Here is a 17048-nt window from a genome sequence, read left to right on the forward strand (position 1 = left end):
AAATTACTGTTAAAAATGGATTTTTTTAAAACCTTAATATCTTTTTGCAACAGCCTCCAACACCCATACTCCTACAGGTCAAAAGATAGGTAATTTCATGGACTAAAAGACTATGGTATTAACTTTTTGGCCAATCGCAGTTTTTCTCATGGTTTTTTGATTTTTCTAGAACAAACATTTTACAACGTTAGTTTTTGCCCTGTAGGCCACCATAGCGGCATTTTTTGGTTTCAATTTTGTTATACCATAAACTGGGGTCAATCGGGACACTTGGGGCGAATTGGGACAGCAGTTTTAACGATGTTGGAGCACAATATTGTGATTTTTCTGGTTGGTTTCGGTTAGAACAGACTCAGACCAACAAAATGAGTACATTCATTTCCAAATTTAAAAGCTTCAAGTGCTCTAAAAACAGCTGTCCCTATTCAGACTGTAGTCCCGATTCGCCCCAGATTACGGTATTCGTAATCCCCGGACAATTTCACGTAAATTAGAAGTATTGGAGTTGTAAATTTGATTGGAAAAATTGCCATTTAGAATGAATTAAAATATTTTTTAACAATTACAAACTAAAAACTTCAAAATTTCAATGTAAATTTAAGTGCAAAAATACATTCCCCTGCGTTTGGAATCATTTTTAGCATGTTTGGGTTGATTTAAAAATCTTTGGAAATTTAGAAAATTTTCGATGTTTATTATCGCAAAAAGTTTATTTTCGCTAAAATTTTTGTTTTCGTCAAATCTTACATTTTTTTGAAAACTAATGATTGCAAAACAATTGAACTAGTATAAAATGCATTTTAAAACACTTTTTTCCATGGAAATGTTAAAACTATGGCTTGTTATTTAAATATTTATATATTTTTTAATTACTCGCTCCTAATTTTAATTTACTGATTTCCACTATTTAAACAACTTATTCTCCAACACTTTTGAACTACTATTCGAACTATTTAACACTCGATTTCAGTTGAAGACGCTTTTATGAGCTGCAATTGAACGTTAAAGTGCTGATGTGCCAACACGCTTGAATTAGATGTTGTTCCCCTAGGCCGTTGCAAAAAACAGTGGGATAAAAAAACCCAAAAACTTCAAAATTTCAACGGAAATACTGCCGTTCTACGCATAATTGTCCCATGTACAAAAAAGTGCAACTGAGCAACTCTCTACGAAATCGGCCGATTTCGACCATTTTTATTTTTTGTATTTTTTGATTTGACTCAAACTTTGTGGGGGCCTTCCCTATGACCAAATATGCTATTTTGTGTCATTGGTTCACCCATACAAGTCTCCATACAATTTTGGCAGCTGTCCATACAAAAATGGTATGTAAATATTCAAACAGCTGTAACTTTTGAGTGAATTTTCTGATCAATTTGGTGTCTTCGGCAAAGTTGTAGGTATTGTTGAGGACTTTTGAGAAAAAAAATAGGTACACGGAAAAAAAAATTTGCAGATTTTTTTATCAACTTATTTTTCACTAAAACTCAATTTCCCAAAATAAGTATTTTTTGATTTTCGAGATTTTTTGATATGTTTTAGGAGACAAAAATCCGCAACTTTTGAGCCATAGAGAAACATAGTCAAAAAATCTGCCGCCGAGTTATGAATTTTTGAAAAAATAGTGATTTTTGGAAAAAATCGAAGTTTCATGCAAAAACAAGTTTGACACTATTTTTTAATGCAAAATTGAATTTACAATCGAAAAGTACTTTACATATTTTTTGATAAAGGGCTCCGTTTTCTAGATATAGCCACCGAAAGTTTGATTTTAGCGAAATATTTGCAGTTTTTCAATTTTTAAAAATAGTGACCATGAGTGACCATTTCTAAAAATATTTTTTTTGAAAAGTTCAGAAAATTTGCTATAAAATTGTCTAAGAGACATTGAAGATTGGACCTTTGGTTGCTGAGATACAGCGGCTTAAAGAAAAAGAAACACGAAAATTGAAGTTTTCTAAGTCTCACCCAAACAGCCTACCATTTTCTAATGACGATATCTCAACAACTAATGGTCCGATTTTCAATGTTAATATATGAAACATTCGTGAAATTTTCCGATCTTTTCGAAAAAAATATTATGAAAATTTTTAAATCAAGACTAGCATTTTAAATGGGCGTAATATTCAATGTTTGGCTCTTTTAAAATGTTAGTCTTGATTTTAAAATTTTCAAAATATTTTTTTCGAAGAGATCGGAAAATTTCACGATTGTTTCATGTATTAACATTGAAAATCGGACCATTAATTGCTGAGATATCGTCATTAGAAAATGGTGGGCTGTTTGGGTGAGACTTAGAAAACTTCAATTTTCGTGTTTCTTTTTCTTTAAGCCGCAACCAGAGGTCCAATCTTCAATGTCTCTTAGACAATTTTATAGCAAATTTTCTGAACTTTTCAAAAAAATATTTTTAGAAATGGTCACTCATGGTCACTATTTTTAAAAATTGAAAAACTGCAAATATTTCGCTAAAATCAAACATTCGGTGGCTATATCTAGAAAACGGAGCCCTTTATCAAAAAATATGTAAAGTACTTTTCGATTGCAAATTTAATTGTGCATTAAAAAATAATGTCAAACTTGTTTTTGCATGAAACTTCGATTTTTCCAAAAATCACTATTTTTTTCAAAAAATCACTATTTTTTAAAAAAAAAAAAATCCGTGTACCTATTTTTTTTCTCAAAAGTCCTCAACAATACCTACAACTTTGCCGAAGACACCAAATTGATCAGAAAATTCACTCAAAAGTTACAGCTGTTTGAATATTTACATACCATTTTTGTATGGACAGCTGCCAAAATTGTATGGAGACTTGTATGGGTGAACCAATGACACAAAATAGCATATTTGGGTATAGGGAAGGCCCCCACAAAGTTTGAGCCAAATCAAAAAATACAAATAAAATCCATTTCCGGTTTTGGTAGAGAATTGCTCAACTGAGAAAAACGCGATTGAAATTTTTCGACCGATTTTTGTGTTTCTACGCATAATTGTCCCGTGGGTTCCTATTCACCCTATGTGTCCCTAATCGCCCCAGTTCGCAGTTTGTCACCCTTATTTGTGATTCTCTTGCTATCAACAGGTAAACAAGACATAATGCTTAGTAAAAGTAATGATTCTGTGTGAGAAAATACTTGGTGGGCAATTATGCGTATAAGTTTAACGATGGGACAAACAGACTGGTGAGTTTCCGAACAAAGTACCAGATTCTATGTGTTTTTCTAAAAGTACACATCAAACTAAACTTAAAAATGTCATAAAGTCAAAATCGTCTAAAACTGACATGGGACAATTATGCGTAGAACGGCAGTGCAGGTTTGAAAATTGAATTCACAATACAATAATTTTATTTATTTTTTGTTCAGGTTAATATTTTATAACTTGTTCATAATTTTTGAAGAGAACTTGATATAAGGACTTCTAAATGGGCCAGATTCCATAAAAAGTTTCATTCATACCCTGCAGTTTGTTAACCACTGGCTTAAAGGAATTTCTTTCGAAGAATAATAACATTTAGCTTCTTTGTCTGAATTCAGTCCGTAACTCTTATTCCAAAATATGATTTCTCTCTCGACCATAAATTACTTCACAATTCATCTAATTCAAGCCTATCAGTCTCACTTCCGCACCAAATACCGGTACGTCTTCTTCACCCGGTTCTCCTGAATACTGTCCAGAATCCACTGCGGGCTCACACAGAACGCCCCCTTCGGCACGCCTCCAACGTCCTCCAACGAACTCACCACCAAATACTTCGCCGCCAGCGCGTTCCCCGTAATCTTCCCGCCGCACGTAATGATGAGCTCGCGCAGCTGGTCCTGCGGCACCTCGCACCGTTCCGACACGTAGAACGTCCCCCCGCACTCCCCAAACAGGTCCATCCGGTAGCGCGAACCGAACGCTTGCCGCTCGCTGCGGCACGTTTGGACGGCCGGTGAAAACTCGCACAGTTCGTACTGGTCCTCGGGCAGCCAGCGGCCGGCCCGGGCCGACTGTTCGATCCAGGCGTAGCTGACGATCCAGAGGCCGCGCGTCAGGGCGCGCAACAGGTTGACGGTGCGGCGCGTTTCCAGGCTGACCAGGTGCGTTGTGCGGTCGGTGACGTTCGGCTGGATGAGGAAGCCGCCGAGGGCGGACACGGTCTGGAAGGGTTAGATGGAAGGCGTTTAATATTACAGAAAACGAAGAGCTGTCGGACACTATGCCTAGTACCAACCACTGATGTGTATATCGGACACTTTTGATTCTATTTTCAGTTTAAAAAAATGAACTTTGGTGAAATTTTCTGCTCTTTCAACAAAAATTAATCAATATTGTGTTTTCAGCTCTTTCGAATGGTTACTATTTATTTTATTGCAAAGACGAGAAAATTTCACAAAAGTTTCATTTTCGAACAATAAAAAAACCTTTCGCGAATTGAAAAATGACGCAGAAAAAAACTTTTTTTTGCCAAATTTAAACTTTCGCAATTCGCAATTTTTTTTTTCAGTGTAAGAACGGGCCTTGACCGATCTTATGCACTAGGTTCCCGACGAACACGCACTGCCCTTACACCTACATCTCACCCTTGCTCTGAGTCAGTACGAGCAGCACGCTAGAACACGCTTTGAGTGTTCGTGCCAGGCATGCACACCTTCTTTTCCGGTTACGCATTTTAACTCGGCCGGGGGTGGTACATTAAGTAGGGTTTCATGCAAGTATAAGCGCCTAACCATTTAAAGTGTGCCTATCAACTTTCATTAAAGCAAAAACTGTTTTATTTTTAGTTTCAATTCAAAAACTTATTGTTATTCACTGTGTATTGTTTTCTCCTGAAATCTTCCCTATTGTTGAGTCTGTTTATTTGTTGCTATTTCTTTTGTCGCGGTATTTTGTTATAATTTTTGGTCCTAAGCATGTTATAAAAGTTTACCAAAAGTACAATAGTAATATTTGTGTTAATTCTTTGATCATTCCAAAAATTGAGTAAGGGCTCGAACCTCACTTGTTTTAAAGAAAAGGGTGAAGATTGAAAACAATGGACAGTGAAAGAAATATACTATTTGAAGAATCAATAGTAAAAGAAAGATAGTAATTTATGAAGTAGATAAAGAAATTAACAATAGTTAATAAATAGAGGCAACAAGCAAGCCTAGATTGTATAAGGGCAATTTATAGGGCAGACGAAAAATGATTCAAATAGATAAATAAAGATAAACAAAATTGTCATCGCTGCCAAATTAAGGGAAAACAGACAGTTTGTTACAGGAGCATCAATTAGTAAATAGAGTGGAAAAGCGTTGAGAAATAAGAGAATCAAGAAAATAAAATCGAAAACAAATGGACGATAATAAACAGAAGGCGTGTTAGAGAATCAGTGAAACAAAATAAACAGAATATAGATGGTAGATAGAGAGCCTGGAGCCTATTAGAGAACGGACATCTCAAACGAAAAGCACCAATCGGGGCGCGGGAGCTGTCAAACGGAGGTACCAATCGAGCAAAAGACAAAGGATTTTGCTCGATAGGCACCTCCGCTTGACAGCTCCCGCGCCACGATTGGCAGCTCAGGCCCGTGGTGTCCGCTCTCTAATCAGGGGGATGACAGATGGCGATTCCAGCCTACCGCACATCTTTTGCAATATGGCGTCTTTTGTTTACTAACATTAAAAATTTCTAGCTGGAAGCGAAGTAGCTTGTAAAACTCGTGCTTTTTATTTTTTTTTATTTTTTAGCCAGCGCAGCTTCCGGCGGTGTGGGCTTACCAAATATCGATAGCCGAGTAAATAATAGCGACATAAGAATTAAAACAAAGTTACTAATGTTTGTTCCATCAAAGAGAATAATCAATAAATTACGTGAAATCACTTTCTATTTGAATTTCCATAAATAGGTAACATTGATAAATTGACGTTTTACCCGAACGAAATGCAAGTTGTGCGATAAAAGGGTAATTCATCGGTACCAACATTGACACTTCAGACTTGTCAAAGTACCAAAACATGTCAAAGTACCAAAAGGTGAGAGGTAGGCTCCCACTGTATGGAATTTGACAGGTCGTCTACTCCCTGTCTCTAATAAGCTCCAGGCTCTCTAATGGTAGATAAAAATGGAAAGAAGAGAAACCCCGTTGTGCGATGTTTCAGGTACATCCACAGCAGTTGACTCAACATACTGCGAATCAAAACAATACCGTCTTCAATCACAAATTACTTCCCTTTCCCACATTGTCGCGCCACCTTCTTTTAGCCGTCTCGACTCTGACCCGCGGTGGTCAAAGGTTTACGAGCCGTTTCCACAGGCCAGGCTAGCTAGGTCATCATGAAAACCAAGCCAACGTGGAGGTAAGAAGATAGGACACTTGCAAGGAACCAGAGCTATACTGTCTTGATCAAGATAATCTAACAGGACTATACGGACGTAGTCAGTGACGCTCCTTCCAGGATATTCCTCGCCTGAGCGTCAACTGAAGAGGTATCATCAGCATCATTCGCCCTTGGCCTGTCATAATCCAAAAATTAGGAATTAAATATTAATGAACCAATGAAGCGGTAGGAATCACATACAAAATAATACAAATCTGACGAATGATAGATTTCTTGAAATCTTTAATTTTCCGAAGAAACAACTTATCTTTCTTGGATTAGTATAAAACAAAGCAGGCAAAATTAACGGCCAAATTTGGATGTTTACCGAGTTCTAAAAACAGAGAAATCCTAAAAAGCTGTTAGGAGTTTTGAAAAAAATCTCTGGTAGAAATTTGAATCAAATTTATTATAAAACTCAAGTTCAATTCGGTTTGGAAGTGATTAAAAACCTTTTATAAAAATAGTAGAATGTAGAATGGAGCTAAATGTTTTTTTTTTAATGTACAGATGTTAGATACAGAATATTCATCTACTTTAAAAAAGTTTTTTTAGACAGATTATAATTATTTAGGACACAAAATATTACAATATTGTTTAATACTGTTGAATAAGACAAGCCAGTATTCGAAATATCAGCAATTAAAAACGAAATTCTGAAAATTTGTTTCAGAATTTATTCAAATGAATAAAATATTGAAAAAGTAGCAAAATGTTTCAATCTAAATATAAAATTCAATCCTAATATCTTAAAATTAGGAGAGGCAATAATTTTAAAGGGTAATTTCGAATTCAGTGAAATGCACAGGAATTCAACTAGCAGAGATGGTTTGGAATGAAAAACACGTTTTAAATCAGGGTGACCACTCAAATTCCATTTTCAAATTCCCGACTTTTTCCCGACTTTTTTCCAGACTTTTCCAGAATGCTCAAATAATAGGCATTTCTTATCTAAAGAATGATTTCAAACAAAAAACTTTCTATAAGAACAGTCAATATTAACCAGCGAAAAAAAAATCACAATGAATTTAAAAAAAATCCAAATATAGGCATTTTTTGTAAATACAAAAACTAAACAATAAATAAAAAAAACACTTCAAAAATGGAATTTCATTATTATGATTCAGAGTAGAAACACAAACAATTAGTCTTTGAAAAAATAATCGAAAGTTCAACAATACTTATAACTTCCATGTTATTTTTTAAATTGGCAAACGTATAGTTTTTGATACTTCGTTTCAACTGAAAATGACAAAAAGTTAAAGATAACTGAACTTAAAATAGCGTTCCTATTTTTTCAAAACTTCATCATCATTTTAAATCAAAGAATGATTGAAACATAATTGCTGTTATTATTCATTCAAAGGATTTAGAAAAATGTCAAGGAATTCATAAAATTTAATTTTAATTTTGTAATTTTTGATATTAAATTTAGGTTTTCCGAAAACTGAAAATCAAGCTTTATCTATGGTAGGTAATTTAGCCATTTTCACAAAAAAAGTTCAAGGGCAACATTTGGGGAAAAAAATATTTTAAATTACTAAATGAATTTAGTTAAACAATTAAAAATATTCACCAAAAAAAAACCGTTGCCAATCTCAAGTTGGAATCTGTTACCAAATATCCAATTATGTGTCAAAATGAAATAGAATCATAATTCTAAGCTGGCCATTATGTTCTATTTTTATATTAGTGTTTCATTAACTTTACCTCTTGTTTGATGAACAAAAATTAAAGCGATCATTTGATTCATAAAAAAATATTATGAAAATCTGTGTCAAAGACTCCAATATTCATTAAGATTTTGAATGCCTTTAACAGCTTTTCTATACTCAAATATATTGAAATAGTGAAAAGAACCTTAAATTTAAAGTAAGTTACTAAAGCAGAAATGAGTGAATTCATTTTGAAAATTTTACAAAATATTGCAAAATTATTCAAGAGTTAAAAAATAATTTTCAATCAAGTATGCTCATAAATTCCCTACTTTTTCCCGATTTTTGGCGGATTTTGGCGAATTCCCGACTTTTTCCCGACTTTCCCGATTTCCCGACTTGAGTGGCCACCCTGAGAGATCATAGACATGTTTTAGTAACGCATTTAATTTTTAATTGAAAATAATTAATTATAATTGAAAATTGAATCATAAACATTAGCAAAACATAAGTTTTCTATTAAAATTTAACTTTAAATGTACTCAGATTTTAAAAATCTCAGCAATTTTCTTTTTTTCACATTTTTTTAGGTTTTATTTTTTTTAATTTTCAAATTTCTTTATTTTTGAAACTAAATGAAAACTTCTATTTTTTTTTCAAATTAATAATTTTTATTTAATAGGTATGATTCTTTTAAGGTTTTGTTTTTATATTTTGATTTTAGAAGTTTTAATTTAAAAAAATATGAAAAAATTGAATATTTATTTGGGCCGTTGATTTTTTTAAAGTTTATGTCGCCCCCTTCAAAATCTGTTCGAAAAATCAGAGGATAAAACAAATTCCAAAAAACTGCAAAATTTTAATGGAAGTAGATGTCTAATCAACTGAAAACAATTAGAAATGCATTTTCTTGCGTTTAAAAACACGTTTAGCATGTCTGGGATCGATCAAAACTATTTCGAATTTTTGTAAAATTCCGTTGTACAGTACCGCAAAAAAAGTTTTTTCGGCAAAAAAAAGTTCCGTCAATTTTTCGACATTTTGAAAACTAATGCATGCAAAACAACTTAATACCAAGGCTTGTAATTTAAATTTTTATATAGTATACTGCCGTTCTACGCATAATTGTCCCATGTTCAAAAAAGTGGAACTGAGAAAAACGCGATTGAAATTTTTCGATCGATTTCTGTGTTTCTACGCATAATTGTCCCGTGGGTTCCTATTCGCCCTATGTGTCCCTAATCGCCCCAGTTAGCAATTTATCACCCTTATTTGTAATTATCTTGATATACAACTGGTAAACAAGACATAATGCTTAGTAAAACTGATGATTCCGTGTTAGAAAATACTTGGTGGGACAATTATGCGTAGAAGTTTAACGATGGGACAAACAGACTTGGTGTTGTTTTTAATGAGTTTGCGAACAAAGTACCAGATTTTATGTGTTTTTCTTAAAGTACACATCAGACTAAACTTAAAAATGTCATAAAGTCAAAATCGTCCAAAACTGACATGGGACAATTATGCGTAGAACGGCAGTATATATATTTCAATTTTTTTTTTCGTTTGTATCGAGTTCCACAACAATCTCAAATGCAAAAATTTTCACAGAATACCGGATAAATACCGTAATTTGCGATATGGGTAAATTATGCAAATTTTAATACTTTTCATAAAGAAATACGGTTTTGACCCAAAAAAAGTATTTTACAGTTTTACCTTTAATTTAGTGCAAATCTACGCAAAATTTTATATCGTTTGATATCCATTTTGCATGCACACGAAAATTACAGTATTTTTGAAAATACGATACTTTGTTAAAATGTTAGAATTTTACACTACAAACGAATTATTGAAAAATGTTCATGTTATTTATGGGTGATCCCAAATGTTTCAGAGTATTTTCACATTTCTGGAGTTTTTTTTGAAAAGGTCCAATAAACCAAATTTCCAGTTTTTGCTCTTTGGGTGTTTTTGAAACCGCCTTGAGTCAGGGGTATTAAAAAACACCCAAAATGCAAAAACTGAAATTTTGGTTTATTGGACCTTTTCAAAAAAACTCCAGATTTTATCTAACGACATACTCGTCAAAACCTTAAGTTCACCCTTTGAGGTAAGGATGGGAAAATAATCCTGAGGATCATACGAAAATTATAGGCTACTTTAGAAAGTTTAGATTTTTTGGTCATATATGACCCATTAGGCCTGTAAGTGTTAAACAAGTTAATTTCAAGAAGTTGCATTGAATGAATTATCATCGGTTCGCCGATAGAATAATCATATTTCACTAACCATAAACGATAGCTCAACAAAAACCGACAACCGATAGCTGATGAAGTGAAGAGAGAAATGAAGCCAATCTTGCCGAAGAAATTACAACAAGTTTTTAATTTACCCAACAAATGTTAGAACATGGTTTTATAAATAGTGTTAACATACAGTGACAGCAATTCAAAATTTCAACTTACCCACCTCGGAGATCTTTTTTTTGTTCAGCCAAGATTGGACATATTTCTTTTCTTCCAACACAGCAAAACAATCGGTTGTTAAATTTTTCTAAAGAACGTTTATTCAACTGAAGTTTTGTTAATATATTACAATTTGTCGACTTGTTTGAAACAATGCCCCGAAATGATTACAGTCTTGAGATTGGTGAAAGCAAACAAAAAAACACACATAAAAATAGAAAGAAAAAAAAATCAACCAAATCTACGCGAGTCGTACCTCTTTGACGAACCGCTGCTGATCGGCGTGAAGATTCGTCGTCGCGAGCCGGAACTGCGCCGCCGCCGACTGCTGCGACCCGTTACTGCTCTGCTGCGAGGACTGCGAACTCGCCGTCGGCAGTCCGGCTCCCAGCCCGAGCGCCTTCATGGTTCGGGCTTGCGTTCCCATGACGGGTCGCGCGGGTTGCTTCACCGGCGCCTCAAACAGCACCGAGCTGCGGCGGGTTGTTTTGACGGCGGTGGCCGCCTTCGCCACGGCCAGCGAGCGCCGTTTGGAGGGCGCTGGCGTTTTGCTGACTGCTGGCAGTGGGGGAGTTTTGGCGCGCTTCGGGGGGTTGTCCGGGAGGGTTAGGGTGTCGGATTGGGAGGATGAATCGGTGCTGAGCGAGGGCTGGGCGTTGAAGAGTTTGCGCTTGCGGGGTGCGGTTGAGGTGACGTCCGAGTCGGTTGAGGAGCGCAGCTCGGTGGAGGATTTGAACTTGATGGATTTCTCGGTTGATTTTGAGGCTTTTCGGTAGAAGCTTTCCAGGGAGGTTTGGCGCGAGACGGAGGATGGCCGTGGGGGTGGTGATTTGAGGGCTGCGGCTGCGGCTTCGACGCGGTTTGTTGGTTCTGGGGTGGCGGAGGCTTTGGATTGCTGGTTGATCTGCGAGAGGCGTTTGTCGATGATGTCCATCGAGATGTCGAAGATGGTTTTGCGGCGCTCGGAGATTGGGGTGCGGGTCGAGCTGAAGCTCGTCAAGCTGGACTGGTACTCTTCCAGGAGGGTCTTCTTGGGGGCGATGGTTGGTTTTTGGGACGGTTCTTCCGGCGTTTCCGGAACGTCGACCGCGGACGAGTACAGCGTTCGGCGTTTGTTTGACGCTCCGAGTGGAGTTCTGTCGGTTGCCGTTGAGTTGGCTGGAGGGTTGAAGAAGGTGCTTCGTCGGTTCCGTACGGGCGTTTCTTTGGCCAGAGTCGCCTTATCCGACTCGTCGTAGACGCCGGGAGTGTACAGCGTTCGGCGCCGGTTCGTCCGGAACGCCTCCAGATCTTTGGCGTCCAGTTCTGGCGTGATTGCTTTCTTCAAAGAGTTGGATTTGCCAACGTTTTCGGACGTTTTGGGACCGAGAGTACGCCGCGGTGACGATCCCATCTCAACTCGCACCACTTTGTCAGTCTTGTCGGAAGATTGCTCCATCTTGCTCGGTGAGTAGATGCTATTTCTGGCCGCCGCCGACGGCGGTACATTCTCCTGCTGGTTCTCACTATTCTGCTTGGAGAGTTCCATCGGCTTCGGCGATCGGATCGTGTCCTGCCGCTTGACCGGACTGTTTTCGTCCATCGACACGGCCAACGTCTTCCGGCGGGTTCGCGTTGACGTCTGAACGACCGGGACCACCGCCGGCGATTCCACCTCCTCCTCGACGCTGGTCACTCGTGGTGTAAACAGCATCGTCTTGCGACGCTGCCTTGGAGTCGGCTTCGCCACCGGCGTAACTTCCTTGCTGGTGCTCCGTCGTCGTCCCGGCGTAACCTTCTCGGCCGATCCGCCGAACGCGAGCGACTTACGGATCGACCGCGGTGGAGCCTCCGGCGTGGTCACCTCTTCCTCTTGGCTTTTCTTCGCCTTTGACGAGCCCCCGCCCGAGCTGGTGACCGGCGAGTTACGGAACCGCTCCAGCAGCCGCATCGGACCGGCCAGCATTTTGTCGAAATCGTCCTGCGGTTCCTGGGTCATGGCGTTGTCGATCTGGAACTCGTTCAGGATGCGCTCGAGGCCGTCGTCCTTGCGGATGCGGTGCAGCACCGGCAGCTTCGCCGGCGGGGAAATCACAGATTTGCGGGTGGACGTGGCGGAAGAGTTGCCACCTTCGGTGGGGCGCTTCTTGCCGGTTGAGCCACTGTTGAGCTCTTCGGCGCGCGGTTGCATCGACTTTTGGCGCTGTTTGGGGAGAAAGAATTTCCTGTAACATTCCTAAAATTCAACAAAACAAGCCATTCTTACCCGAATCTTCTTGAACAGTTCCGGATTATCGTAGCGCTCCTGGTTCGAGATCGGAAAGTTGACCGGATTCATAATACACAGATGGCGCTTGCACGCCTCGATCCACAGAATCGACACCACCGGGATGTTCATCTTCTTGGCCTTCTGGTAGGTGGACATCAGCCCGTCCTTGAAGATGACGTGCGTCGTGTCCTTGTACAGCTTATCGTTGACCTTCGCCCCCAGCGAGGCCACCACGTCCTTGATGCCGTCGCTGCGATTGTCCGCGCCGGAACGCACCTCAATGTACACGCAAACGCCGGCCATCACCTGCTGGATCGTTTTCTCCGTCGGCGTGCGCCGCTCCTCCTCCGTAATTATGTCCTGCTCCTCGTGGGGCACATCAAACTGGCCGTAAGCGTCCCGCTTAGACGGCGATTTGAGCGCCCTCAACGCCCGGACCCGGGTCGTAGCCGACGGACTGTGCAAATCCTTATACAGCCGCGCCAACCGCGGATTATTCTGAATGTCCAACCCGTTCGTTGGGGTCGTGCAGCGAAGCTGATCTGTAAAAATCAAACCCAACAAACCAATCAATCCGGAACTTCCAGAAACCATAACCAATCCAAACTCACCATCCGATTCGAGCAGCTGTTCGATCGAGTACGACGTCCCCAGCGAGCTGCAAAACGACTCGTCCCCCGAAGAGTTGGCCTGCTCGTGCAGCGCCTGGTCCACCGGAGTGGCCAAGATCTTCAGCATCAGATTCTCGTGCAGGCTCATCCGTTTGTTTACCGGCGTCCCGACGGCATCCTGGCTGAAACTCCGCGCCGGCGGAGTGACCAGCGCCGAACCGGCTCCGACCACCGACGAAACGGAGTACCGACGCCGGGTGGCGGAACCGATCGGAGTTGTCGTCGAGGTTCCGATTGTTGACATCCGCGAGGGCGTCGTTCCCGCGACCTTCAGGTCGGGCGTGTAGCTGCGCATCACGCGATTCATGGTGGATCGGGCACGCCACGCAGATCACTCCATTAATTTAGGACGCGCACTTTTAATAAATTCACTTTTTATTTCGAGACAGAAAATTTAAAAGACCGACGCGGATGATTGTGATGACTCGATTCAAAACGGTCAACGGTCGTCTCCGAGGGAGAAGCTTTCGCCGGGCTGTCAGATTTGTCAACAGCCGGAGCGAAATGTCTGCAGAGCAAGCGAGCAAGTTAAATCAAGTTTTTCAATCGCCTCAAATACACTTAAAACCGTTTCATTAGTTTAAATTAGAACAATTTCTTAATTGCAACATTTCAATCCAACTAAACATGAAAATATCAAAAATAAATAACATTTTACAACTAACCATCTATCTGCACTCGTTTGCGAATTTCTGTGCCACTAGTGTGAAAAGTCTACAGCTGCTACGCGCGTCGCACACACTGGCGAAAAGCTCCGGTGGCTTGTCGGAAAGTGGAAGAAAGCTTCAAGCGTTTAAAGTGCTTGCAGCGCGTGAGGGGTGCCAAGATGGAATGCGATGCGACAAACGAATGAATTCTTAAGGTTTTGTTTTGTGTTACCTAAATTAAAATTTTGTTTAGAAAGTAGCTATTTTTTCATTGTTGTACCTAAATATTCGGGTAAGAACAAATTAAAACGAAAATGCAAAAGTCGGTTAATTATTACATTTTTTAGTTTTGTTACCCCTTTTAAATTTGTGAAAAATTAAGACGATTTGACTCTAAACATTTTTCATGTAATTTAAAAAAAACAATTTTAAATACATTTGAGCAATCCTCCCAAGTATAAGTAAATTTACATTTTTTTTTGTATTTGTTGATGAAATTTTGTGCGAACTTTTTCTACGATCAAAGCAGACATTTGCATCATTAGTTCGTGCCAGGGTTGCGAATGAGCGAGCGCTCACGGAAGGCTTGCTCGCTCCAGCTGGAGCGTGAGTTTTTATCAGGTAGCTCGTGCTCGCTCACGCTCACCGGAGCGTTTTGCGCTCACGTGAGCTGGTGAGCCAAAGTAGGTAGTTGTTTTTTTCCTGTTGAAGCATCTGCCTGTTTGAAACGAAGTTTCCAGAACTATCTCAGCACAGGCAGGAAAAACAAACAAGAAAGTGGTCGAACAAACAAAAGTATGCAATGAAGTGGATTTGGTCAGCGAACCGAAATTTACGTTCTATTTAAAATCTAGACATTTTTCGAACAATTAACAAAAAACTTAATTCATAATGTAAACATTCATTGACGTGAAGAGATGCACTATTTGTTCACAAATCAAATCCATATTTGACCATATTGTATTGCTGTTATGTACAAAAAAAATGACAATTTATGTATGTTTTGATTATTTTGAATAATCTTTTAAACAGTTACAATCGTTCATGTTCAAAAAATCATATATAACTTGTAATTGAATATTTTCAGAGGTTTGGTTGCGGAAATGTTGAATAAAATCCACTTGTTGGAAGAAGAGCCAACCTTTTTGTGGTGAAAAATATTGACAATTTATTTGATTTGAGTCAAAAGGGTTATTTCAACCATTAGCAATTTTTAGGCTAATATTCAAAAATAGAACTGTTTCAAAAATGTTACCCTATTTTCTGAAACTTCTACCAAATAAAGACTAACCTTATAGAAATGATCATCCATTTCTTATCACTGAATCATTTAAAGATTTAATAAATGGAATAACTTTTTTTTAATAGTAGCTAATTCTGACCCGCAATCTGGAAATGTAGTCAAAACACTGATTAGGTACCGTCAGTGGTCAGTGGGTGACTATGGGCCAAAAAACGATTCACCTCTTGTAATTTCTTAATAACAAAAACAATTTAAATAACATCGAAAATCTTTCAACGTAGATTTGTTCTTAGATAGTTTACTAACATTTTCCCAAAATATGGGAAATTTTGATGAACACTACCTTTAATGCCAATAGTTTGAACTAAAATGATGCTCAAATACAACGATATGGTAAAAACAAGTCATCCAACAGTGTTTCTTGTTCGAAGGAATCGTATTGACAATGTTTGAAGTGGAGATTTTCAAACATTTGGGTAGTTTTTGAGCAATCCCAACAAAAATATTAGAAAAATGATTTTTCGAGAGGTCATTTTTGGCCAAAAACGTACCTCAATTTTAGACAGCTGCCAAAATAACCGGATTTGTTCTAGGAACGAGATTTTTTCAGCGAAGTCATCTTAAGATGTCCCCTACACAACCTTTTTAGCAGAATCCAGTTTCATTGAGAAGAATCTGAGGAATGGTAAAATCCGTAAAAAATCACTTTGACCCAATCTCACCCCCAGACCCAATGTCACCCCCACTGACGGTACATAAAACAGTTTAATGTTATATTTTAATCAACGAAGCATTTAACATTGAATCGAACTTACCAATGCATAAATCCTCTTGAATCAATTCATTGTTTTGTAAGTTTTTCTAATGTTTACAGGCCCTTTTATTTAGGCGTCTATACCCCTCCCCCCTTACCTCTCTGCTACAATAAGGCTTTTAAATTCTAAAATATTTATACATTCAACTGTATGTCTAAAAAATGATTTGACTCTTGCAAATCCAACCTTTTATTTTAAAACAAGGTTGATGAAAATAAGCTATTCCAATTCATATATCATAAAATTTGTTCACAAAATCATATGTCCTCAGCCCTACTGCACCTCAAGCAAAAAATTCATCTAGAATTGAAATAAAAACTTTCTCAAAAACGTTAAATGATTAGCGACACGTCCAAAATGAGCGCTCCGTGAGCGAAATATGAGCGCGAGCGCGAGCGTGGAGCAAACGCGAGCTGAAAAAATCGGAGCAAACGTGAGCGCGGGCAAACGTGAGCTAGCTCGCGCAGCGCTCCTCCTCACGAATGAGCGAAAAGTGAGCGCTCACGAGCGCGTGAGCGCGTGAGGAACGCAACACTGGTTCGTGCATACAAGTTTCCAAAAGTTTCCATACAATTTTGTCAAAATGACAATAGAGCAACTCTCTACGAAATCGGCCGATTTCGACCATTTTTATTTTTTTGTATTTTTTGATTTGGCTCAAACTTTGTGGGGGCCTTCCCTATGACCAAATAAGCTATTTTGTGTCATTGGTTCACCCATACAAGTCTCCATACAATTTTGGCAGCTGTCCATACAAAAATGGTATGTAAATATTCAAACAACTGTAACTTTTGAGTGAATTTTCTGATCAATTTGGTGTCTTCGGCAAAGTTGTAGGTATTGTTGAGGACTTTTGAGAAAAAAATAGGTACACGGAAAAAAAAATTGACGATTTTTTTATCAACTTTTTTTTTACTAAAACTCAATTTCCCAAAATATGTATTTTTTTATTTTCG

At 38.5% G+C, this 17048-nt stretch overlaps 1 protein-coding gene across 1 annotated transcript; it reads right to left on the bottom strand.

Moving 5' to 3' along the window:
• Window positions 1–3558: 3558 nt before the first annotated feature.
• LOC120427565 (mediator of DNA damage checkpoint protein 1) lies at window positions 3559–13832 on the bottom strand. Its single transcript, XM_039592439.2, has 4 exons — window positions 13328–13832; window positions 12714–13258; window positions 10725–12650; window positions 3559–4143 (listed from the first exon to the last, which is right to left on the bottom strand). The coding sequence occupies exons 1-4, from the start codon at window positions 13692–13694 to the stop codon at window positions 3619–3621; spliced, it is 3363 nt and encodes a 1120-aa protein (XP_039448373.1). The 5' UTR covers window positions 13695–13832; the 3' UTR covers window positions 3559–3618.
• Between the last annotated feature and the right edge of the window lie 3216 nt (window positions 13833–17048).

Source organism: Culex pipiens, chromosome 3, assembly GCF_016801865.2.
Source record: "Culex pipiens pallens isolate TS chromosome 3, TS_CPP_V2, whole genome shotgun sequence".
NCBI classification, from domain to species: Eukaryota; Metazoa; Arthropoda; class Insecta; order Diptera; family Culicidae; genus Culex; species Culex pipiens.

Coding starts and splice junctions, on each gene's coding strand:
- LOC120427565 (XM_039592439.2), bottom strand. CDS start 13,694: ATGAATCGCGTGATGCGCAGCTACACGCCCGACCTGAAGGTCGCGGGA. Junction 12,651..12,713: donor AACTGTTCAAGAAGATTCGG/GTAAGAATGGCT, acceptor CTCCCCAAACAG/CGCCAAAAGTCGATGCAACC. Junction 4,144..10,724: donor AGCAGCGGTTCGTCAAAGAG/GTACGACTCGCG, acceptor TAACCCTTCCAG/ACCGTGTCCGCCCTCGGCGG.